General features: G+C 44.4%; 2 protein-coding genes across 4 annotated transcripts in view; one reads left to right on the forward strand and one right to left on the reverse strand.

Annotated features, from left to right (window-relative positions):
- Positions 1-1,809: 1,809 nt before the first annotated feature.
- Positions 1,810-15,294, forward strand: LOC126998429 (tRNA (guanine(37)-N1)-methyltransferase-like). Of its 3 annotated transcripts, XM_050860105.1 has the most exons (3): positions 1,811-1,969; positions 5,777-5,901; positions 13,629-15,294. In XM_050860105.1, the coding sequence occupies exons 2-3, from the start codon at positions 5,813-5,815 to the stop codon at positions 15,193-15,195; spliced, it is 1,656 nt and encodes a 551-aa protein (XP_050716062.1). In that variant the 5' UTR covers positions 1,811-1,969; positions 5,777-5,812; the 3' UTR covers positions 15,196-15,294. The 3 variants fall into 3 exon arrangements, with proteins under 3 accessions (XP_050716072.1, XP_050716062.1, XP_050716073.1); XM_050860115.1 differs by lacking the exon at positions 5,777-5,901 and having other exon boundaries at positions 1,810-1,969; XM_050860116.1 differs by lacking the exons at positions 1,811-1,969; positions 5,777-5,901 and adding an exon at positions 10,845-12,859 and having other exon boundaries at positions 12,895-15,294.
- Positions 14,418-24,470, reverse strand: part of LOC126998437 (snRNA-activating protein complex subunit 3-like) — a 33,673-nt gene continuing 23,620 nt past the window's right edge. Inside the window, exons 8-11 of the mRNA XM_050860122.1 lie at positions 24,081-24,204; positions 18,547-18,654; positions 16,296-16,476; positions 14,418-14,566 (exon numbers count right to left, since the gene is read on the reverse strand). Of these exons, the coding sequence (XP_050716079.1) occupies positions 16,308-16,476; positions 18,547-18,654; positions 24,081-24,204 (401 nt within the window). The 3' untranslated portion in view covers positions 14,418-14,566; positions 16,296-16,307. The remainder of the gene's footprint in view (positions 14,567-16,295; positions 16,477-18,546; positions 18,655-24,080; positions 24,205-24,470) is intronic.

Raw genomic sequence — 24,470 nt, forward strand, 5'->3', positions numbered from 1 at the left:
GCAACGGAGCCATCCTAGCAGCGCTCCCTTGCACATTGTCAGCAAGTGAGCCATGTCATACACTCACACTCTCTCCTACTCTCTACCACAGTTTCTATTGCTCTCTAAATCATACTTGAAATAAGATACAAAATGGTAATTGCGGAGATTGACTCTGCGCCTCCAAAATACGACATTACGCCTCCATATTATATAGTTAAGGGACGCATATTTAAACTGCTCGAACCAAACTTTCCCTGACTTCTAACGGGGGCTTCGCCCCCCTCGACCCCCCCAGCATGCTAACACTGCACTGTGACTGCAGCAGAAAATACATAACTGGCAACTTTGGCCCATGGGTAACAGATGAGCCAGGCGGGAGTGTGGGACCCGGATTCGGTAGGAGTACCCAGGAGTGTTTCCAAGGGGGAACTAATTTTATACGGATTTTCGAATAGTATGGGGGTCCTGGGTCCCTAACCCCCGTACTATTTAACCCTTTCATGGCTAAACGCTCGCAGTGAGCGTTAGGCGTATTTGCTGGTGGTGCTAAACGCTCACTGCGAGCTCCAGCCGCACTCAAATCTTGCGCTATGAGAGTGTTCCAACAATATTTCTCACAACACACTCTCGCTCGCCGACCCCGTCACAGGCTTCCACACGTTTCCAGCTGCTATCAGATCCATTTGGTGATGCTCGCCCTAGCGTTTTGCCAAGTGTGGAAGAGGATTTCGTTGATGTACATCCAGGAATTGTTGTATAATAATTACCTGGGTAACAGTACATTAGCATAACATGAAAACATAATATACATAGTTATTTTACTTTTTTGTTGTTAATAGTATCACCATGTTGGGTTTGTGTGTTGAGCAGAATATAAAAAGTTTGTAAGGAGCGAATAGTTTGGTCGCTACAATGAAATGTACACAACCCCCTGCACCGCGGGAAGTATAGCTGTCAGGTCGGTATGTCGGGGGAACGCAATATTTACACACACGGCGGCGCTCGGTAAAGAAGGGTCAAGGGAGGACTGTAGTACAGTGGTACCTTGGAATACGAGTTTAATTCGTTCCAAGACCGAGCTCGTAAACCAATTTACTCGTATTCTAAAACGACTTTTCCTATTGAAATTAATGGAGTTCCACTTAATTCGTTCCAGGCCCAAAAAATTTTGAAAAAAATTAAATATATAGGTATATTTTTTTAGAATTACACAAACAATACAACTTCGCATACATTAACTTACCTTTATGTTGATAAATTGAAGACTTCATGGGCTTGATGTGGAGGTGGGGAGGAGGAGTGGGGTTACTGTGGGGAGAGAGTCCTCTGAATCAGAGGAGCTCTCAGAATCACTTTGCTGTCTTTTAGGTAGCTTTACCAAGAATCTGTCTAACGATGTTTGCTTTTCCCTGCGTTTTAGCATGTCTCTAAAATGTGAAAGTGCATTCTCATTAAATAAATTAAAGTGATCAGAAAGCTCGTCAGTTCACCCGCCCAACCTCAGACAAACACTGACTGTGTACATGTGCTCGGCCGACCAATAACTTGGGCGGCTGCCACGAGATTGCAGTCGCCGCGCGGGATTTTCAAAACAGTCACAGGCGGATGCTTGCCATTTCCTCACATTTGCTCGTATTCTAGTTTATCGCTCGTACTCTAAATCGATTTTTTACGAGTTGAAATGCTCGTATTCTAATTTACTCGTACACTAAGTTACTTGTATTCCGAGGTTCCACTGTACATGCAAAAGTAGTCCCCCTAAATGACCCTAAAGATAAATAAAAAAAATCAACTATTGCACAAGTGTATTATTATTATTATTATAAATGACCATGCCAAGAGCTACGGCGAATAATAAATTACCTCAACAGTTACTGGAGTCGTTGGCCAGAGCTTGAGGACCAAAACAACAACCTGAACAGTGTTGTGAGGGCAGGCTCTCAAGACTCCTTCCCTGGAGGAACAAGCTGCACCAAGATATGCATGTGTAAGTTTATGGACAGGCCTGTTTGTAGATGATACGGTATTGCTGGCAGAGAATGAGGGGACACTGCAGAGGACAGTGGATGAGTTTGACAGGGTGTGTAAGAGGAGAAAGCTGAGAGTGAATGCTGGAAAGAGTAAGGTTATAGTATTTGAGAGGGCGAGAGAGCAGGTCATTGATTTTGCAAAGCCGTACAGAGTGTAGGGTAAGGTTACACACTGGCAAGATTTGACTTAATTTTTATTAAAGGGATAGACTTGTTACGTGCAAGGAGTGCCCACTGGGAAAAAATGACCATGAAGTATTACAAATAGAAATAGATGAAGAATGTGAAGAGATTGGATTAGAGAACCATAAAGAGAACAGAAGAAATTACAGTAAAGCTAAGTATAATTATTTGTGAGCTTTTTTTTTTTTTTGTTAGCATAAATTGGTGAGAAAAAAAATATATGACTACTTCCTTAAAACTTATTATGAATGTGTAGGGAAGTGGTACCTGCTGTGTGATAAAGAGGGAAAAAAGTGGTTTAATACAAGGTGTCTGGAGGCAAAGAAGAAGAAAGATAAAGCATGGAGAAACTTAAAAAGAGAAGGAAGGAAACACTGAAACATTTAACTATAGCCCCTGAAATACAATGTAGGCAGAGCTTTTTAGGCAGTGAACTAGATACCCCCGCCGTTCGCAGGTATTTTCCGTGAGATTCCCGTGATCCACGAATCCGCGATCGACGGGACTATAATCAAATAGGGAAAATAGGGTTTTGTTCTACCATCTTGTTCGAATAAGAAAATTGTATTTCTAAGGCTTTTGTAAGCATTGTTATATAGTTTTACATACATATAAATCACAAATTAAATATGGACTGTAATAATTTAACACTCACTCTGCGGTTGGTTGTGGTGAGGTGAGTGCGTAGGTGGTGGTGGTTGGCGGGCGAGTGGTGTTTTTGTGGTAGTTATTGGTCGGAAACTACGAAAAAATGCAGTGCAATGAGTACGATAGTTTGGCAACACTGCGCATCAGTGTTTACCGTCTTCCACCCAGCCATCAAGTATTAGTGAATTCTCGTCTCTCCCCTTTGTGTTAATATTCATATGTATATCCATATACATCCAATATATTATTAATTAATTTGAGTGTTTACTGGGACCTTGGAAGGTCCATTTGTTGCTGTTCCCGGCGGTTCACACGTACAAACTTGCCAGTCTCCACCATGTTTGTTTACTCCTCAAAGCAGTAGCCTTGAGTCTCTAAGAAGGACCAGTTCTGGCAGGTCCCAGTAAGTATCAAGGATTTAAAATGTATAATATTGGAATTTAGGGCCGTTTTCACAGTCACTTTTTTTTGTTTTGATTGTTACCAATGAGCGGCGTTTGATTGTTACCAATGAGCGGTGATCGGCGCTGTACTATTTCCATGTGAAACTGGCCAATGGGGCAGTGGCCGCTGCAGGGTTAGCCCCGCCCCGCACCTTACCACACACACTCAACACCTCTCGTTTCCTCTGCAGCCACCACTACTCCATTGGCCACTTTCACGTGGAAATACTGTAGTGGCGATCGCCGCTCATCGGTAACGATCAAAACAAACAAAAGTGACTGAAAGCGGCACTTAGATCAGACTGCGTATACGCGAGTTTTCATGTGTTCGGCGGGGTTGTTGCAATTACCCTACCCGCGTATAAGCGAATCCATGAACAGTGAGGCCGCGAACGGCGGGGGGGCGTCTGTATGTATAAAGAAAAAACAAACATCGGGTCTCTCGCCAGTCGAGGTAGATTTTTTAGCGCGCCGAAATTTTTTGTTTCTCAGCTACTTTCCTTCCCCGAACCTGCATTTATCATTATACATAATATATCAATGGCTTCCTTATTTGTTGTAGTTTTTCATGAATCAATAAAGAAATAACAATAGTAATTCAACGGACCGTTTATGGACATGGAATAAAGTGCGCATAAACAATTTTTCTACTTAGGTCATGTTCCCACCTCCATAACTAAAAAGTTTGTGGGTCAACTTTTCAAGGTAGATGTATTTATAATAGCAGAATTTTATCAGGATTCTTATGTTTCCTTCAAATCTCCGATTGGACAATTAGCACCATGAAATATTTGCGGAAAAGTAAAAATATTGAAAAAAGTCTGTATTTCATTTGCTTACGTAATTCTCAAAATATAATACGCTACTGCCTGTAAAGAGAAAAGAATACAAATTACACCCAATCAAATCACTGTATTGCACTATATAACACTATCATCACTGTTATGCGGTGGGTGCGCGCAAGCTCACAGCAGCGAGATGTGCAGATTGACTGTTGAGTGAGTGACTGGAAAATGTCTCTGTTTTCTCAACCGCGCTCAAATCTGTGGACGCGGAGAGTGTTGCCAATTACAGTAAACCCTCAGTTATCCGGGTACACCGTATCCGACCTCGCCCGTATCTGGGAGTTTTAAAAAATATTTAATTTTTTTCAAAAAATTTTTTTTAAATTGTCGCGCACTGCCAAAAGTCATTCATGTTGCCTGCATGATGCCTCTAAGCTCTGCCCGGGGGCATATTTATGAAAGGTTGCTAGGTACGTTTTTGTCCCGCGGAGGCTACCCCCTCCCCCTGCAGTGACGTCACGTGTGATATTTCCTGATTGGCTGCTGCCTCCCTCCTTCCCCTCTCTGCCCCCACTCCCTGCCCTTCTCCCTCTGCAGCCTCGCTCTCTCCCTCCCTCCTCCAGCATATATTGTGTCATTTGTGTGTTGTGTTTTTTGTGTTACTCAACAAGTAGCTCCTCTTCGTCTTTTTCCTTTTCCTATGACTGATCTCTCTCTCTCTCTCTCTCTCTCTCTCTCTCTCTCTCTCTCTCTCTCTCTCTCTCTCTGCATCTAAGAGAGAGAGAGAGAGAGAGAGAGAGAGAGAGAGAGAGAGGCAAGGAGGCAGAGACAGAGACAGAGAGAGCCGGAGAGAGAGGCAGAGACAGACAGAGAGAAGCAGAGAGGCAGAGACCTGCCTGCCTGCCTGCTGTTATGGTCCTCCATATATATATATATATATATATATATATATATATATATATATATATATATATATATATATATATATATATATATATATATATATATATATATATATATATATATATATACATATATATATATACCTGCACCATATCCGGGTTTTCCCCATATCCGGGTGCCCCCGTGGCTCTATTAACCCGAATACCAGAGGGTTTACTGTAGTTCATTTCGGAGAGGGTGAGGAAACTTACCCTCAAACAAAAAATTACTCCATTGGAGTGAATATAACTATTTGAAAGTAATATTTTTGTTCAAAAGGACGCCAATGGTGTTGGCGTCCCGGTGCACTTTAGCCCTAAAAAATTTTACACGCCACTGGCGTCCCGATGCCTGAGAGGGTTAACATACGTGCAAGAAACAATTACGAACTGAGTCAGTAAATAAGATACACAGTGAATGGGAATGCCAAAAATTAATATAGAAATGATAATAATAATAATAAATAATAATAATAATAATAATAATAATAATAATAATAATAATAATAATAATAATAAGAAGAAGAAGAAGAAGAAGAAGAGAAAACAAAAGAAGAAGCAGAATTTCAATATTTGATTTGAGATTTGAGAAAAAATCCACCATACCCGTATGTGCATTAAGCAGGAGGAGGAGAAGGAGGGGAGATTATGTTGAAAGAAGTCAAAGGAAGCTAAATTATAGAGACATTATTAATACAAGTTCAAGAGGGAGTAGAGTTTGAGTGTATTTTTGAAACTGTAAATAGAGGGAACATTCTTTACAGAGTGAGGGAGTAAGGTCCAGATCCTAGGGCCAAGACATGTGGTGTGGCGAAGCAGGCTCAAACAGTGGACTGGAAGGCAAAGTTGTTCTCTGTGGCGTGCGGGGCATTGATGGGAAGAAACAGAGGTGAGGGAGCGAGTTCCAGATCCTAGGGCCAAGACATGTGCTGTGGCAAAGGAGGTTCAAAGGGTGGGCTGGTAGGCAAAGTTGTTCTATGGGATGTGTGGGCTATTCAAGAGAAGGAACCGAGGTGTTTATTTCTTATACTTACAATTGGCTATGGAAAGTTCAGTTACATCTTCAAGTTTGAGAATTTTAGTACGGTATAGTCAGACGTTAACGAGTGTTTTTAGGTTCAAGGTACAGAAGAAGGGTCAAGCTACCACCAGGTTCATAAAACTACCCTTGGAAATGACCTAACTCTTATGAAGGCCTTGTTAATTATGTGAACTTGGGTGCTGAAATGTTTAAAAATATGGCCTTTAGTATTTTAAAGAGGGGAGTGGTGTGTTCAAGACCGGAACTCTCGGTAATTATCCTAACAGTCTTTTTCTGTGGTAAGTTTTGGGGCTTGAGGTGAATTGCATGAGTAGTGCTCCAGACTGGGCGTCAGTAAATTAAATATGAGTGTATATGTGGAGAGTATAAAGTTTTGAGTACTCTATAAGGCATGGAATCTCACACCCTATATAGTAAGGAAGTACACCTTGATAGCTTTTGGGTTTTGTATGGGGTATGGTGGTGACAGGGTGTGATGTGTGGTGTTTCTTGGTGTGATGCGGTGTAGTGTGGCTGGACATGTTGTGTGGTGGTGGGGCTGGCTGTGATGTGTGGCAGTGTGGACGGGTGTGATGTATGATATGGTGTGGCTGGGTGTGGTATGAGGTATGGTGTAATGTCAGGTGTTGTGCAAAATGTGGTGTGGTTGGATGTGCTGTGTGGTGTGGCTGGATGTGACATGTGGTGTGGTTGTGTGTGCTGTGTGAGATGGTGTTGCTGTGTGTGCTGTGTGAGATGGTGTTGCTGTGTGTGCTGTGTGAGATGGTGTTGTAGGTGTGCTGTGTGAGATGGTGTTGTAGGTGTGCTGTGTGAGATGGTGTTGCTGGGTGTGCTGTGTGAGATGGTGTTGTAGGTGTGCTGTGTGAGATGGTGTTGTAGGTGTGCTGTGTGAGATGGTGTTGCTGTGTGTGAGATGGTGTTGCTGGGTGTGCTGTGTGAGATGGTGTTGCTGTGTGTGCTGTGTGAGATGGTGTTGCTGGTGTGCTGTGTGAGATGGTGTTGTAGGTGTGCTGTGTGAGATGGTGTTGCTGTGTGTGCTGTGTGAGATGGTGTTGTAGGTGTGCTGTGTGAGATGGTGTTGCTGGGTGTGCTGTGTGAGATGGTGTTGTAGGTGTGCTGTGTGAGATGGTGTTGCTGGGTGTGCTGTGTGAGATGGTGTTGCTGGGTGTGCTGTGTGAGATGGTGTTGCTGGGTGTGCTGTGAGATGGTGTTGCTGGTGTGCTGTGTGAGATGGTGTTGTAGGTGTGCTGTGTGAGATGGTGTTGCTGGGTGTGCTGTGTGAGATGGTGTTGCTGGGTGTGCTGTGTGAGATGGTGTTGCTGGGTGTGCTGTGTGAGATGGTGTTGCTGGGTGTGCTGTGTGAGATGGTGTTGCTGGGTGTGCTGTGTGAGATGGTGTTGCTGGGTGTGCTGTGTGAGATGGTGTTGTAGGTGTGCTGTGTGAGATGGTGTTGCTGGGTGTGCTGTGTGAGATGGTGTTGAAGGTGTGCTGTGTGAGATGGTGTGGCTGGGTGTGCTGTGTGAGATGGTGTTGCTGTGTGCTGTGTGTGAGATGGTGTTGCTGGGTGTGCTGTGTGAGATGGTGTTGTAGGTGTGCTGTGTGAGATGGTGTTGTAGGTGTGCTGTGTGAGATGGTGTTGCTGGGTGTGCTGTGTGAGATGGTGTGGCTGGGTGTGCTGTGTGAGATGGTGTGGCTGGGTGTGCTGTGTGAGATGGTGTTGCTGGGTGTGCTGTGTGAGATGGTGTTGCTGGGTGTGCTGTGTGAGATGGTGTGCTGTGGGGATGGTGCTGTGTGAGATGGTGTTGCTGTGTGTGCTGTGTGAGATGGTGTTGCTGGGTGTGCTGTGTGAGATGGTGTGGCTGGGTGTGCTGTGTGAGATGGTGTGGCTGGGTGTGCTGTGTGAGATGGTGATGTAGGTGTGCTGTGTGATCAGGTGTTGTAGGTGTGCTGTGTGAGATGGTGTGGCTGGGTGTGCTGTGTGAGATGGTGTTGTAGGTGTGCTGTGTGAGATGGTGTTGCTGGGTGTGCTGTGTGAGATGGTGTTGTAGGTGTGCTGTGTGAGATGGTGTTGCTGGGTGTGCTGTGTGAGATGGTGTTGCTGGGTGTGCTGTGAGATGGTGTTGCTGGGTGTGCTGTGTGAGATGGTGTTGTAGGTGTGCTGTGTGAGATGGTGTTGCTGGGTGTGCTGTGTGAGATGGTGTTGTAGGTGTGCTGTGTGAGATGGTGTTGCTGGGTGTGCTGTGTGAGATGGTGTTGTAGGTGTGCTGTGTGAGATGGTGTTGTAGGTGTGCTGTGTGAGATGGTGTTGCTGGGTGTGCTGTGTGAGATGGTGTTGCTGGGTGTGCTGTGTGAGATGGTGTTGCTGGGTGTGCTGTGTGAGATGGTGTTGTAGGTGTGCTGTGTGAGATGGTGTTGTAGGTGTGCTGTGTGAGATGGTGTTGTAGGTGTGCTGTGTGAGATGGTGTGGCTGGGTGTGCTGTGTGAGATGGTGTTGTAGGTGTGCTGTGTGAGATGGTGTTGCTGGGTGTGCTGTGTGAGATGGTGTTGTAGGTGTGCTGTGTGAGATGGTGTTGCTGGGTGTGCTGTGTGAGATGGTGTTGCTGGGTGTGCTGTGTGAGATGGTGTTGCTGTGTGTGCTGTGTGAGATGGTGTTGTAGGTGTGCTGTGTGAGATGGTGTTGCTGGGTGTGCTGTGTGAGATGGTGTTGCTGGGTGTGCTGTGTGAGATGGTGTTGTAGGTGTGCTGTGTGAGATGGTGTTGCTGGGTGTGCTGTGTGAGATGGTGTTGCTGGGCATGCTGTGTGAGATGGTGGTGTTGGGTGTGCTGTGTGAGATGGTGTTGCTGGGTGTGCTGTGTGAGATGGTGTTGCTGGGTGTGCTGTGTGAGATGGTGTTGCTGGGTGTGCTGTGTGAGATGGTGTTGCTGGGTGTGCTGTGTGAGATGGTGTTGCTGGGTGTGCTGTGTGAGATGGTGTTGTAGGTGTGCTGTGTGAGATGGTGTTGTAGGTGTGCTGTGTGAGATGGTGTTGCTGGTGTGCTGTGTGAGATGGTGTTGCTGGTGTGCTGTGTGAGATGGTGTTGCTGGTGTGCTGTGTGATGATGTTGTGGTGTGCTGTGTGAGATGGTGTTGCTGGGTGCTGTGTGAGATGGTGTTGCTGTGTGCGGTGTGAGATTGTGTTGTAGGTTTGCTGTGTGAGATGGTGTTGTAGTTTTGCTGTGTTAGAAGGTGTTGATGGGTGTGCTGTGTGAGATGGTGTTGTAGGTGTGCTGTGTGAGATGGTGTTGCTGGGTGTGCTGTGTGAGATGGTGTTGCTGGGTGTGCTGTGTGAGATGGTGTTGTAGGTGTGCTGTGTGAGATGGTGTTGTAGGTGTGCTGTGTGAGATGGTGTTGTAGGTGTGCTGTGTGAGATGGTGTTGTAGGTGTGCTGTGTGAGATGGTGTTGTAGGTGTGCTGTGTGAGATGGTGTTGCAGGTGTGCTGTGTGAGATGGTGTTGTAGGTGTGCTGTGTGAGATGGTGTTGCAGGTGTGCTGTGTGAGATGGTGTTGCTGGGTGTGCTGTGTGAGATGGTGTTGCTGGGTGTGCTGTGTTGTCATGGAGGCAGGATGGGAAGAGAGGCTGTGCTCACCTCGCACCTCACCAGTAAGGCTGGGTTCACAGGTAGCCAACTGAGCATCCCGTACAGTCCCTAGAAAATTTGAGACCTGAGCGGCCCGAAATTTTTAAACATGCAAAAAAAAAAAAAAAAATAAATAAATAAATAAATAAATAAATAAATAAAGATGCTAAAAAATAAATTGGGCTTCCTGCCTGCCATTGCTCTGTGGCGAGCCCACATGCCCACTTGCAATTGCTGCTGACCATGGTCATGATGCTACATGTTTTGTGACATTTTCACTGATCGGGATGGAACAGGTCTGAACGGGATGCCAAGTCAACTATGTGTGAACCCAGCTTAACCCTTAAAGCACGGGCTTGTTCTGCCGTGCCTGTCCTCCCACACGGGCATATTCAGGCAAAAACATACCTCACTTCAACCTTTTATATCTTCACCTCTACTTACCTCACATGACTGAATGAAGTATCATTGTAAAGTACATACCCTTAACTGTCCTTTGACACTAATGTGAAGACTATAACCATTGCTAGAGCGAGTACGGAATATTGAAGTAGGATCGCTTAAAACACATTATTATAGACAGTTTCAACCCCTAGTACTTCCCTTCCATGATTTAGTAATAAAAAGCATAACTTTTATACAGTTTGTGAAATACTCCCCCAAAAAATTAACTTCCGGGCCTTCCTGATGCCCTTGATGGGTGCTGAGGTCAAAGGGCCCCCATCTTGTGGATGAAATTCTCTGGAAGGTGAGAAGAGGTGGGATGTCTAGCGGTTATCTTCTCAAAGCTAACACAAGGCATACACTGACCAATAATTAGTCAAGGGAGCATGGTTGGGCATTGTTTGAAAGAAAATGATGTGCTTACTCTACTTCACCACAAACAAATTAAATTTGATGGCGCGCTAAGTCAAAAAATGCCTTGTCGACTATTGTCAACACCCACGGTTTGAGCCCAGGCACCAGCTGTTGACTTTTGTCAACACCCGCACTTTAAGGGTTAAGTGAGGTTTGTCAGTCCAACTGATGCCCTGCCCAGTATTGGCAAAAGCCTGCTTGTCACACTGCTGTGTGGTATTTCCATGGAGGTTGGATGGGTATTAACACATGTTTTATTTTAACAACTTTTATTTAAGACAAATAAGTAAGACATTAAAAAAATTCAATCTACGTATGAAAATTATAATAATTAAATGGCTATACATACATGGAGAGAGAGAGAGAGAGAGAGAGAGAGAGAGAGAGAGAGAGAGAGAGAGTGTGTGTGTGTGTGTGTGTGTGTGTGTGTGTGTGTGTATGCTACTGGCAAGTGAATTAGTTTTGTGTATATTTGTCAAGTCCTTCCTCTCACTCTGTCCTGCCACATGGCAGTGATCTGTTTCCCAGTATAGTGACGGTGACACCTCACCAACAAATATTTTTCAGCAACTGCCTTAGTAAATAATTGTTAGTGATTTACAGGAGGCTCTGTGTCATACATATTATCACTAAGATTAGAGAATATGTTTTTACTGACACAAGTCTGTAAGACTACACTTGCCATGTTATGGGAGTCCACTCTTCCCAGTGTGAAATGTGGAGCTTTTGTTCTGGCCATAATATCTCTAAAAAGTTTTCACTTGTTACACACATATCTCTTATGTCGTCTGTAGGACATATTGATTTCCCATTGCTTTTACGATTGATGATGGGGTGGATGGAGGAGGCAGCTGTGCTTCTCAAGGTTTAAAGTGTCAATACAGGCCTTGTAATGCAAAGATTTTCCTAGACTGCATGACAAAGCCGGTGTTGTGCACAAATTTCCCCGCCCTGATTAGTCCCGCAGGAAGCCTTGTAAACATACTCCACCACATGCTACTACTGTCTGTCGGGTCACTTTCAGTTCCAACACAGAGAGACACTTTCTGGCAATGTAAACCAATGCATGGCAATTAAAATGATTAAATGTGGCAGTTTCTAAAAAGAAGTCTATCATGTTAACATACTATGTGGTGTGGAGTATGATGTCATTGGTTGTATGGTGTGAGCCGTGAGGTGTGGAGTGACTGGGTGTGATGCATAGTGTGGTGCGGCTGGGTGTTGTGTGGTGTGGTGTGGTTGGGTGTTGTGTGGTGTGGTGTGGCTGGGTGATGTGTGGTGTGGTGTGGTTGGGTTTGGTGTGGTGTGGTATTACTTGATATGATGTGTGATGTCATGTGGCCGAGTGTGGTGTGTGGTGTAGTGAGGCTGGATGTGATGTAGCTGGATGTCATGTCATGTGTCGTGACTGGCTGTGGTGTGTGGGTTGGTGTGATGAGTGGTGTGGTGTGGTATGTGATGTGGTAGTTGTAATTTTTCATGTCCTACTCCACGCTTATTATCAAAAATATTCAACGTATTGGATATCATGTTTACATAATTGTGTAAGAAAAAAAACTATTTCGCATACTTCAGTGACTTTTTGGCACTCCATACAAGCCAAATTAAACATACAATTATGACTTTGTAATGGACCGTATTGGCTTGACAGGCAGTGTCACACGTGGCCACTCAGTGAATTGTCAAAGCATAGAATTGAAGTTATAGACCAGAGTGCATCTGAGGCTGACTGGCTGCACACACTTCACTCTTACCCGATTTCCTGACACTACTATTTGACATGAAGAAAAACCGAGGCCACCATCGCCTTCCTGAGGAAATTCTGCATTGTACTGGAATAAATTTGTAACTGTAAAGTAAGCACACACACAAAAATGAGAGTTAAGTAAAATAGTGCACAAACATTTTCCCCCTCTTACGTGGCTTCTACTCACTGCTCGCAACTGGCTGGGAGGAAGGAGGCACTGTTGCCTGGCTCGGATTGACGCTCAGCCTTAATGGCATGTTCATATGATCCTCAAGGTGTTTTCACACTGGGATGTATCCTATACCAACATAGTCATAAGAGTGTGCCAATCTAGGAACCATCCTGAAAAATTATTGCAATCTAAAGAAGACGAGCAATGAGGATTAGAAGCCAAGTGTGCATGAAAAAATGTTTGTGCTCTATTTTACTTAACCCGGTAGCTGCGGGGATCATGTTTATTAATGGTCCCTCTAAGCGAGAAAAATGTGAAAAAAATCATCACTCACACAAACCATTTCATAATATATATCAAAGCATTTGTGATCAGTTTATGCATCATCTATTTTGGGGGGTTTATATCATGGTACAAATTTGGCCCGTCGCTGCTATACGGTAAAGCCACAAATTTGGCCCGTAACTGCTACCGGGTTGACCTTCATTTTCATATGTTTTTGCTTACTCTACAGTTGCAAATCCCAGTGCAATGCAGAATTTCCTCAGAAAGGCGATGGTGGCCTCAGTTTTTCTTCACGTCAAATAGTAGTGCCAGGAAATCGTGTAGGAGTGAAGTGTTGTAGCCGTTGGCTTGGAGCAGTGGTGGCACCAAGGCTGTATGTCCTGGAGCTAGCCTCAGATGCACTCTAGTCCATAACTTGAACTCTATGGAAAATACTGCTTTGACAGTCCACCGAGTGGCCACATGTGGCACTGCCTGTGTAGCCAATACAGTCCATTGAGTAACGCCTTAAACTGAAACAAAATATTTATGAACATGAAACTGAATGCAATGATACTACATCTCATAAAAAAATAAGTGATCACAAAATACAAAAATGACCACCGGTGGGTCACTTTGCAAGAGAACAGTTGGACTGATTAGACCAGTGGGGCACGTCGCCTAAAATGTGTTCAGAACATAACACACTATTGAACATTTACACAAAAGTTCTGATTGCATTGTCAGTTACATTGACATGTAACAGGATTTCAGATTGCTTTGTTCCTTTGTTGTTTGTGCATTTCAGATCAGTTTGTTGCCATGATACATTCTTGTTTGTTTGTCTTGTTAGAAAGTTGCACTACTACTGTCAGCAGTAAAGAATGTTGCATTGATATGTGTCTGTGTATTTCAGATCAGCCTGTTACCTTCGGCATGGTTGGCTCTGCACTGCAAGGTGTAAGAAGGCTCTAGATCTGAGTACAGCCTTCAGGCACGCATCATTCTTATCAAGTTCAGTGGGAGCACAGCATCTCTTCAGACGGTGCTTCACCCTTGGCTCAAGTAGAGTCCTTCAGTCTCAACCCAGCATCCTGAACAGTGTTTCTCTCAACACACTGAACATGGAAGGTGGAAGTCTCCTGCCCCCTGCGACTGTTAGTGGCATGACGGAACTTGACAGAGCAGCCTTTGAAAGGAAAATTTTAGTACCTCATGTAGTTGTAGATGGCAGAAGAATGGATAGTATACTTAAGAAACTCAAAAAGTACTTGTTGAAGTTACAGAAATTGAAACCTGTAAAAATTTCTGATGATGACCCAGAGAAAAAAGAAATCCTTGTTAACCCTTCCATGATGAGGAGTTCTGAAGACATCAGGAAACATTTAGGTGAGGTTGGTGAAGAAGTGACATGTGTGTACAGGGAGGTCACAGTGGGCTATGACAACTGGAAGGCTGAAGACATCCTGAAAGCTGTCTTACCCGCCAACCAGGAGGGTGCCCAGAGCTACTCCATTGTGGGCCACATCCTCCACCTCAACCTGAGGGACCACATCCTGCCGTACAAGAGTCTCATTGGGCAGGTGTACCTGGACAAGGTGCCTGGGATCTCCGTGGTCATTAACAAGCTCAGCACCATTGACTCAACCTACAGAAACTTTCAGATGGAGGTGTTGGGGGGCAGCGGAGAAACCATTGTCACCGTGAAAGAAAATGGGTCCACATATACAATGGACTTTGCACGGGTGTACTGGAACCCTCGCCTCTCAACCGAGCATGGCAGAATTGTGGGACGGCTGCGACACGGTGATGTCCTGTACGATGTGATGGCTGGCGTGGGACCTTTTGCCATACCTGCAGGCAAAAAGAAATGCTATGTCTTAGCCAATGACCTCAACCCAGACTCTTTTGATGCTCTGGTTAAAAACTGTGCAAAGAACAAGGTAGAGGAGAGGGTGAGGTGTTTCAACATGGATGGCCATGATTTCATTACCACCACTCTAAAAACTGATCTTCTGGCACGCTGGAATGACCCAGACTTTGTGGGCAGCATTCACGTCACCATGAACCTTCCTGCAATAGCTGTGACTTTCCTTCCTAGCTTTCAAGGCCTCTTTCATGGAACTGAAATACGAGACAAGGTGCAGCTGCCCTTGGTGCATGTTTATATGTTCACCAAAGACACACAAGAAAACACTGCCATTCAACAAGTAGCTGAAAATTTAGGTTATTCCTCAAAAGCATCTGGTGGAGGGGTGGAGGCATTACAGGAAGATGTTCATAATAGCAGTGATTCCAAAAGTAATAGCAGGTCTAGGTCCGACAAAGATTATGCCAGCCTCAAGATGCACATCCAGGAGGTGGTTCATGTGAGGCATGTGGCACCCAACAAAGCAATGATGCGAGTCAGCTTCCAGTTGCCTCTAGAGGTGCTATTAGAGGAACCTCAGGAATCCCCTTGCAAGAAATTCAAGTCATCTTGATATTACTGTTAATGACAAGGTTAAACATTTATGTCTAAACCCATGCAGTTGCTTTATAAAACTATGTTGGAAACTTGTTATTAAAAACTAGTGCTTTTATTTTTAACTTAGACCCTCTTTTGTTTTGTGAAGTTGCATCCAAGAAACAAATAATCAAGAAATGAGCTATTATCCTGTCTGCTGCGATTGTCAGGGATTTCACCTTCACTGGTAGCCTGGTAACAAACTCCCAGGTCTTTCTCTGCCTCTGTGGTGGATGGTGGAGTGTTTCCCATGTGGTATTGGTGTGCTGGATATCCCCTCCCAAGGTGCATGACTTTACATTTTACATCATTGAATTATAGCAGCCACTTTTTGTTCCACTCCTGTAGCTTGGTGATGTCTTCTTGTGGGAAATCTGCATCCAAGGGGTTAAATTGAGATGGGATGGAGAAAATAATGGGAAGTGTATAATAGAGTAGTGTGTGAGTTTTGGTATGGGAGTAAAACCAAGGGAGGGGGTTTTGGAGTGGATGAATGGGTGCAGTATGGTGTCAAGACAGTCTAAATATTTGATATGAATAGCTGCCTGAATGCCTGGGAGTACAGGCAAGGAGCATCTGTGTTTGGTTTCCAGGACCTCCATCCTGTATTCTGTAGGAATGTGGTGAGTACCTGTGTACTAGTGGCAATATCACACTGGAAAAGGCACAATTTCAACACCGAATGAGCCAAAACAAAATAATCAGTCATTATTGCATTACAATGGCCTCTGAGCTGGTGATGTAACAGTTAAATGTTTGCACAGCCCTCTGCAACTGTATTAATGCTTTAATTATTTGGATAAGATATGATGGTCCTCTTTCTGTCATAGGCAAAGGAAATTACAGTAATATAATTAAGAAACAGCATTCTTTATGCTGTATTTCTTCCTTCCCGCAGCTTAAACTTTCAAGACGGGAGTGTCAGACACCTTTGGCACTAAATCTGATCAACTCTTTTGGCATGTTCTCTGATCTGTTTGAGGGCAGTGTTTTGCGGGACATTTTTTTGTTTTGCCCTCTCGGTCTGTCTACAGGAAAGAAAGCACCACACTTGGCCTTGGCGGATGAGATACTTACTGACAGGTTTCCTTAAAGCACTTCATATGTTCTTTGCTGCTGCACAAACTCATCCATGAATGGGTAGACTCTGAGCGTGTGTTCCTTTTTGCCGTACTTGTCATAGCAAAAGGCCTTGAGGCAGCGTTGACACAAAAGGGAATACTCCAAGGGCAGCCTTGGGTCACCCTTTGCTATCCAGCTGGTGGGGGGGAGAGAAAAGAAATAAAATTTTAATGTGGCAGGAAACTACAGTACAGATAGTGATTGAGTTACATGTGTGAGTTACATGTGTGACTTACAACTGCTTGCACTTACAACAAGCCTAATGATATTTAATACACTGAAGCCCCTACTATTCAGCACCTGCGAGGATTCAGTGGAAATTCTGGATACTTGGGATACATTCCAGCTCCATGTAATTTCATTCAACCAAACATGCTTACACAGGTACTATACACTCAGATAATGCATCTCCTGCCTACAAATATAAATGTATGTATTCTTAACCAAGTACTGAGCACTGAGGGGCTTTGGCACAACCAGACTGTCACCTAAGTATCCAGAAACAATGGGAGCACATGGATTAACTAAGACCCGATTCACACCACAGGGACAGTCATGATCAAGTGACGGTCTGGTCGTATTATTACATGTATTTGAGGGTAACATCCACATCAGTATTTATTGCCTCTGTGGTCTAGTGGTCGGTGTATCTGGCTACTACTCCACGGGCCTGGGTTCAAATCTTGGCCCAGGTTGTCGGAGTGCGGCTCACCCAGCTGTTCATCCTCCCTTCTGGGCTGGTCAGTAAATGGGTACCTGGGGAAACCTGGGGAAGATAAACTGTGGCAATCCCGTATTTCACACTGGCCATGCCCCGGGGTAATGGGTTCTTACCTACCACAGGCTCAAAGGGCCAATGGATCAGAGATGAGCACCGCAGCCACGGGCAGCCATAGCGTGTGCACCCACCTGTACCTTACCTTACCCACATTGGTAGGAATGGTTACGTCACAGTCTGGTCATGCTCCAGTAATGATCCATTCAAAAGATATCTTAAATGGATCAGGAACGGATCACAAGAGGAACAAACCCACCAGTGTGGGGGCCGCTAATGGCCTCGCTCCAGTCCTGCTTCAGCCCACACAGGGAGAAGTATTGCAGCTTTTAGCTTTGGATAGTATTTTTTCAAAAGCACCAGTGGTTGTTTTCTAAAGATAAGGCAAATTGGGAGCATAGGCTACATAGGCATAGGCGTGGCAATGGTGCTCATCTCCGTCCAGTTAGCCCTTTGAGCCTGAACCCAATGTGACATCTGGGCTACCACAGTTTACCTTCCCCAGGTTTCCCCAGGTACCCATTTATTGGCCATCCCAAAAGGAGGGATGAACAGCTTGGTGGACTGCACGCTCACTGCCCAGAGGCCGTATGCTCAAAACTCCCTCAGAATGTCTTAACCCCTTCAATACGGTGACGCCAACGTCGGCGTCACCGTATGGAAAGGGTTAATCCTCTTCAAAACCTCTTAATTCTCTTCCATTTCCTCTTAATCCTCTTCTAAACCTCTTAAGAGGAAACGGAAGAGGATTAAGAGGTTTAGAAGAGGATTAATCCTCTTCCATTTCCTCTTAAATCAGGAAACCTCGCCTGGCTCCCTTCGGCCTCCCGTTGGCCAAGTGTCTGGGAAGCAAACAGTCATGCCAGCGGTGACGCTCCAGGCAAGGATTCAGTGATGTTTAACCAATCACATGCAAGTAATGGATAAGCCTCCCTCCTTCCATCCCTTCCTTCCTTTTTTTCTTCCTCCTTCCACTCCCTCCTACTCTTCCTTCCTTCCCTCCTTCCACTCCCTCTAGTCCTTTCCTTTCCTCCCTCTCCCTCCCTTCCCATCTTCCCTCCCACTTTAATTTCTCCCTTCCTCCCTCTTCTTCCCTTGCTTCCTTCCTTCCTTAGCCTTCCTTGACAGTAAGTTTCGTATCAGAAAAAAAAATGGAAAAAAATTGGGAAGCGTTGAGCAAATGAAAGAATGCTTAATACCTCTTATGAGCCTCCCTTTGGTTAAATGAGGTAACTAAAGGCTGGTGCCGTCCACCCTCTAAATCCAAAGCCTTCCACAGCGATCAGGAAAGATTGTTCACATTTGAGCATCTCCCCTCAGTGGCTGAGGGGACGGTAGCCAGTGTGAGGGAACCTTTAGTTTCCGAGCATACGGCCCCAGGACGGGACTTGAACCCAAGGCTGCAGATTCCAAGTAAAGGACATGACTTACTTGGCCAGGTTGAGGTAACAAAGTTGGCAGCGGGCAGACAGTTTTCTGGGCTGGCCCCAAGAGACTGGGTAACGGGCTGGATTTTGCACATCACTTTTGTGGAGCATCCTGTAGGGGTGAGAAGAACAGTGTAGAATGCCATCATGAGAGAGGGTGGTAGCTGCTAAACAGACAGATATAAGAATGAGAGAGAGAGAATTACATAGATAACCAGACCACACAGGCCCTAAGGCCCAAATGAGAGAGAATTACATAGATAACCAGACCACACAGGCCCTAAGGCCCAAATGAGAGAGAATTACATAGATAACCAGACCACACAGGTTCTAAGGCCCAAATGAGAGAGAGAGAGAGAGAGAGAGAGAGAGAGAGAGAGAGAGAGAGAGAGAGAGAGAGAGAGAGAGAGAGAGAGAATTACATAGATAACCAGACCACACAGGCTCTAAGGCCCAAATGAGAGAGAGAGAGAGAGAGAGAGATGCAGATAAGCTTTGAGGCGCTGTCGTCACCACTGAGCTACGAGGATAATCATGTCATCCTAACACATAACACAGGACATAAGGCAAAATCTGCAATAGATATCTCCTGATATAAGCACACAAATTCAGTTTTCCTTGGATACTTTCACTATTCATAAATGTAATAGCAATAACAACAATGATAATAGCGAGTGGCATGGATTTGGCTTTCACTGGTAGCCTGGTAACACAGTATAGTCCCAGGTCTTTCTCTACCTCTGTGGTGGATAGTGAAGTGTTTCCCATGTGGTATTGGTGTGCTGGATTTCCCCTCCCAAGGTGCATAACTACATTTTTCTTCATTGAATTGTAGCAGCCACTTGTTGTTCCACTCCTGTAGCTTGGTGATGTCTTCTGGTAAGAAATCCACAGTCAAGGGGTTAAACATAAGGCAGAAGGTCCTGGCAGATGTTGCTATTAGGCTTTGGTCCAGACTTCCACCCAAAGAGATAACACACAGAATGGGCCTCACAAGCTGCTCCAGAATGTACATGATCTTCCAAATCTTTCTTCAGCAAGTAAACTCATTTTATACATTCCAAAACCTGACTAGTATTGAATTTTAGAGACTTCATGCAGTGTGTCCTTAACCCCTTGACTGTGGATTTCCTACCAGAAGACATCACCAAGCTACAGGAATGGAACAAAAAGTGGCTGCTACAGTTCAGTGAAGAAAAATGTTAAGTCCTGCACCTTGGGAGGGGATACCCAGCACACCAATACCACATGGGAAACACTCCACTATCCACCACAGAGGCAGAGAAAGACCTGGGAGTATGTGTTACCAGGCTACCAGTGAAAGCCAAATCCGTGCCAATCGCAGTGGACGAGTTAAGACAAATGGGAGTGTTCATTTATATGTATCCAGGATAGCTGCCAGTCAAAGAAAGCAGATGATATGATCGAATGAAAAATATTTCCTCTTTGCTCGTGACGTTTTAACCCAGCCCTTGAAAACAAAGGTTGGTATTTTTAGATGCTGCCAGCTCTCACGTCAGCTATTTCCAAAGGTCAAATCAGGTTCCAATGAGTGTTTTTTTAGGTTAATGATACAGAGGCAGGGTCAAACTACCTCCAGAGTCATAAAACTACCCCTGGAAATTCCCAAAACTCCTACTACAAAAGCCTTGTCAAATATGTGAACTTGGGCAACAAAATCTTTTAAAACATGAGTGATAGTGTGTTCCCCGAGGGTTATGTGCGCCCCACTCTGGACAGCATTGCTCTGGCCAATGGCCTTTCATCTGATGAGACTTGAATGATTCTTGAATGTTTTTCTATTGTGGACTAGATGAATAAAGTAGACAATAAAAGTTGTACTCTTTTAGGCCCGTACCAAGAGTCGTGAGGGTCGAGCCGCATATCTTCCCTTCGACAATGTAGACACGGCCTCAGACCGTGCCTTCAATCCTCACCACAAGTAGCACATACACACACTGCAACCTTCTTTTCACCTACCAGATCTAATGCACGCACACACATACAAACACAGTGCTATTCAGGGAGGTATAATACCTCAATGGTGCCATTACAGCCATAATATTGTCCGTTTCATTCCGTCTGTCCACTCGTGAACGTAGATGTGGCACCTGCGCATTGTGAGTTTGTGATTGCATGAAGATCATTTGAATGTTTGTGTATCCAAAAAATCCTCAAACCATCGTATATGAACCACAAACAGAAGATTTGCATCGATAATGTACCATACAAGGACACGAAGAAACAACTTGTATATCAAACAGTTTGATCATACTCAAACGATCATTAGCCTTTCAGATGCTCACATTTCATCTCAATAAGGGATATAAAGTGACATACGACTCTGCAAGTGTCTATACATAAGGAATTTTGATGTTGCATGTATAAATAACACATGTAGCCTAATATTCTAAATAGCCTAGCATCGCATTCAACAGTTATTATTTATAATTTCATGTTTTTTTCCATTATTAATTGCTATTTGCATGCAGTAAATTATTAAGATACCCTTTGTTTGCACTTGCAGAGCCAGATGTCTGAACTGAAATGAGAAAGAATTTGAAAAACCATAGATCGTTGGAGAATGTGAGCCACGAAGGTTCCCGCCTGGCTGGTACCTCTGTGCTTTGAAGGCGCATGCTGTTGTTGTAAATAACACAAACATATTCGCTGCATCTATAATGTATGACTTTCCAATTAGGGAAAATACTTTCTCAGGTATTTTAACTGAACCGTAACTATTTGCCACGCCAAATTTGGAAAATAAACATATTTTTCCTCGAAGGTCTGAGGGAAGACACGGGGTAGACCTTGCCTTCCCTTCATCTCTCCTGCAGACCTTCGTTCCAAAAATGCTATTGACTATAGGTACGCACCGTCCTTCCCTTCGATCTTCTTCGCTAAACCTTCACGACTCTTGGTACGGGCCTTAAACATTTCAACGCCCAAGCACACATATTTGACAAGGCTTTCATAGGAGTTGTGGCCAACAGGGCTAGTTTTATGACTCTGGTGGTAATCTGACTCTTCCTCTGTGCCATAAACCTGAAAGAACACTCATTAAAACACAACTGGTCTCCTTTAAGCATTATCCTAAGAGGTAGAACAGGTAATGTGCTAGAAGATATAGGTCAGTGTTGTCAGACATTCCAAATGCCTTAACCCTTGCCTTGTGCGCGGGACGGGACACGACTATCCCCTCAGGTGCAGTCAGGCAGCCCAATGGGGGGTCTCTTTTAACAGCTGTATCTCAAAAACTATTCATCACAGCTAAAAACCAAAAACACCATTGGAAAGAGGAGGTCCAGATCTATGGGAGTCGGTTATGTGTGCCTCTCTTGCGAACGTACATACACGTTCAGGGAGTGTTGAATGAGAACACTTACGTCGGTGCGTGCAGGATGATCAGCCATATTGAGGGAACTGTGGACATCTCTCCTTCAGACTCTAGCAAGGGAGTATTGCCAACTGCAATATTTACAACTATTTGGTCAAAGAATCAGTCAGGTGATAGGTGAAGCTATGCAAAAATGCCGCTATATTGGGCAAGAACATCCACCAGTTACTCGTCCGTAGATTTGCTGCGCTGGGCTGATATGATTTTCCACCAAATTTAGTGAAGAGCCCACTCAATTGGCAATCCTGTGTTGTGAGGATTAGTGTTGGAACACTCTCATACGCGGGAGATTTGAGTGCAGGTGGAGCTTGCAGCAAGCGTTTAGCACCACCAGCAAATACACCTAACGCTCGCTGCGAGCGTTTAGCAATGAAAGGGTTAAGCTTCAAATTCTTAGTGCTGAGTAATATTAATAAGTTTGGAAGACTATAAGCATGCAGAGAAAGGCACAGTGCTCAGTTCAAACCCTGCACACTGCCACTGATCAAGCAGTCTGAGTGAATGCTTGCTACTCCATACATGCCATTCTAATTACTGCTCACATATGGACACAAAATATCTTCAGAAATATGTGTGCTATAACCTGACACAACAGGCAAGTGTTATGGACTGGCTACCACCTAAATATTAATGGATGTTTGCAGTCATACGATAGATCTGTTGACCCTTAGACAGCGGCAGTACTGGAAGAGTAGCTTCCCCAAAATTAATTGTCTATATATAGTTACGCCACATATGAGATGTTTTAACAATCGTCTTTATATAGATTCTACCGCAATCTGGAAGTGTTGTTATATTTCTGTCATACTAAACGGACTGACTGAATTTTGGACCGTCTATATAGAGTTTCACTGCCGTCTAAAGGCTAATGCTTCTTTTATGTGGTGCCCTGTAAAGGCTACCATTGCATTTTCTTTCAGACCTTATCAAGTGTTGGAAGATATTTCACGGCCAAACAGTCATCCAACCCTGCGATTTGTTCCATTTGCCTCTCCAGTCAGCTACCAGAGGCCACAAATTCAAGGTGTCTACATCAGTTTACTTCCATTGACTGCAGGACACCATTTTTCAGCAACAGAGTTATATCCTTTTGGAATTCCCTTGCAGATAAAGTAAAAGAAACAAACACACCTTCCAGTTTCAAGTCTGCCCTACACACTCACTTCTCTAATATGCTCTATGATTTCCAAGACTGAACACAAGTACGTACATTGCTTATGCCACATCCTTTCAGACCATGCAGTCACATGTAGCTGTCCCATGCATTTTATTTGTATTTTTTTTATATATTTTTTAGAGCAAGGGAGACGGCTCAAAGACACAAAACAAGAAGTCAACAAAAAAGCCCGACATGCGATGCTCCAATAACAGAAACAGAATAAGATGCCAAAAGAGAGGTCAATTTTTAGAGAAGTGTCTTGACACTCCTCTCTTGAAAAGGTCAAGTCATAGGCAGGAGGATATACAGACAAGGAAAGGCTGTTTCAGAGTTTACCAGCGGAAGGGACAAAAGAACGAAGATGGTGGTTAACTTTTGCATAAGGGATTTGGAGAGTATAGGGGTGAGCAAGAGGAGAAAGTCGAGTGCAGCGGGGTCGCTGGTGGGGGGAGGCATGCAGTTAATAAGTTCAGAAGAGCAGTCAGCTTGAAAATATCAGCGTGCCAGCAGTTTTTTGGCCTACCCAACTTTGTCTACAATATTTCCTTGTCAAGCCACAGAGAATGGCTGGGCTGACCAGTTGAGTAAACCAGGCAAGTTACTGTGATGATAAGAGCTCGGACGTCATGCAATCCCTTGGCACCACACTTTGAAGGTAATTTTGTAAGCTAGTGTGCGTGTAGTTTTGTCCCCAACACTTTAGTCAAACCATTTCAAATAGTCCGTTTGGGCGTTTGATTCTGCGGGTCCTTTCCTCCCCTCTGCTCTGCCACACAGTCCCAGCACCTGTCCCTTCCTCTCATATGTTACCTATAGCTAACATATGAGAGGAAGGGACAGGTGTTGGGACTGTGTGGCAGAGCAGAGGGGAGGAAAGGACCCAAGGAATTGAACGCCCAAACGGACTATTTGAAATGGTCTGACTACAGCACTGATTGGAATGGTGCACACACAGACTGGTGGTGGAGCCCTTCTTACTAACCTGGCATCAGTGAACACCACTATGTGCTCACAGTTGCCGACGTGGAGGAAGACATATGGGTACCCCAGACGCAGCTTCAAGTCCCTTAGACACGTATCCTCCATCCTCTTCGTCACCAATGGGCCTGTGTGTGTATGTGTGTAAGGAAGGAAAAAAAGATTCATGCCAGATTATTGGAAATGCCAGACTATCGGACAGAACTATCTCCATTACCTCCATTATATCCGACTCAGCAACATAGTCTACACCTAAGATCAACCCCAAGACTGAGGGCCACTTCCACAGTTCGCCATGATGGGTCAGTAAGCTTCCGAACCATACCAAAGACTTCGAGAATTCCTTGTGTGGTATTTTGCATTCATATTTACATTCAGAAATTTGAGGAAACCA

This window comes from Eriocheir sinensis, chromosome 2 (genome assembly GCF_024679095.1).
Source record: "Eriocheir sinensis breed Jianghai 21 chromosome 2, ASM2467909v1, whole genome shotgun sequence".
NCBI classification, from domain to species: domain Eukaryota; kingdom Metazoa; phylum Arthropoda; class Malacostraca; order Decapoda; family Varunidae; genus Eriocheir; species Eriocheir sinensis.

Excerpts from the sequence above, each read along its gene's own strand:
- LOC126998429 (XM_050860105.1), top strand. The coding sequence starts at position 5,813 with ATGTGGTGTGGCGAAGCAGGCTCAAACAGTGGACTGGAAGGCAAAGTT. Across the intron at positions 5,902-13,628 it reads ATTGATGGGAAGAAACAGAG|ATCAGCCTGTTACCTTCGGC; the intron begins GTGAGGGAGCGA and ends TGTGTATTTCAG.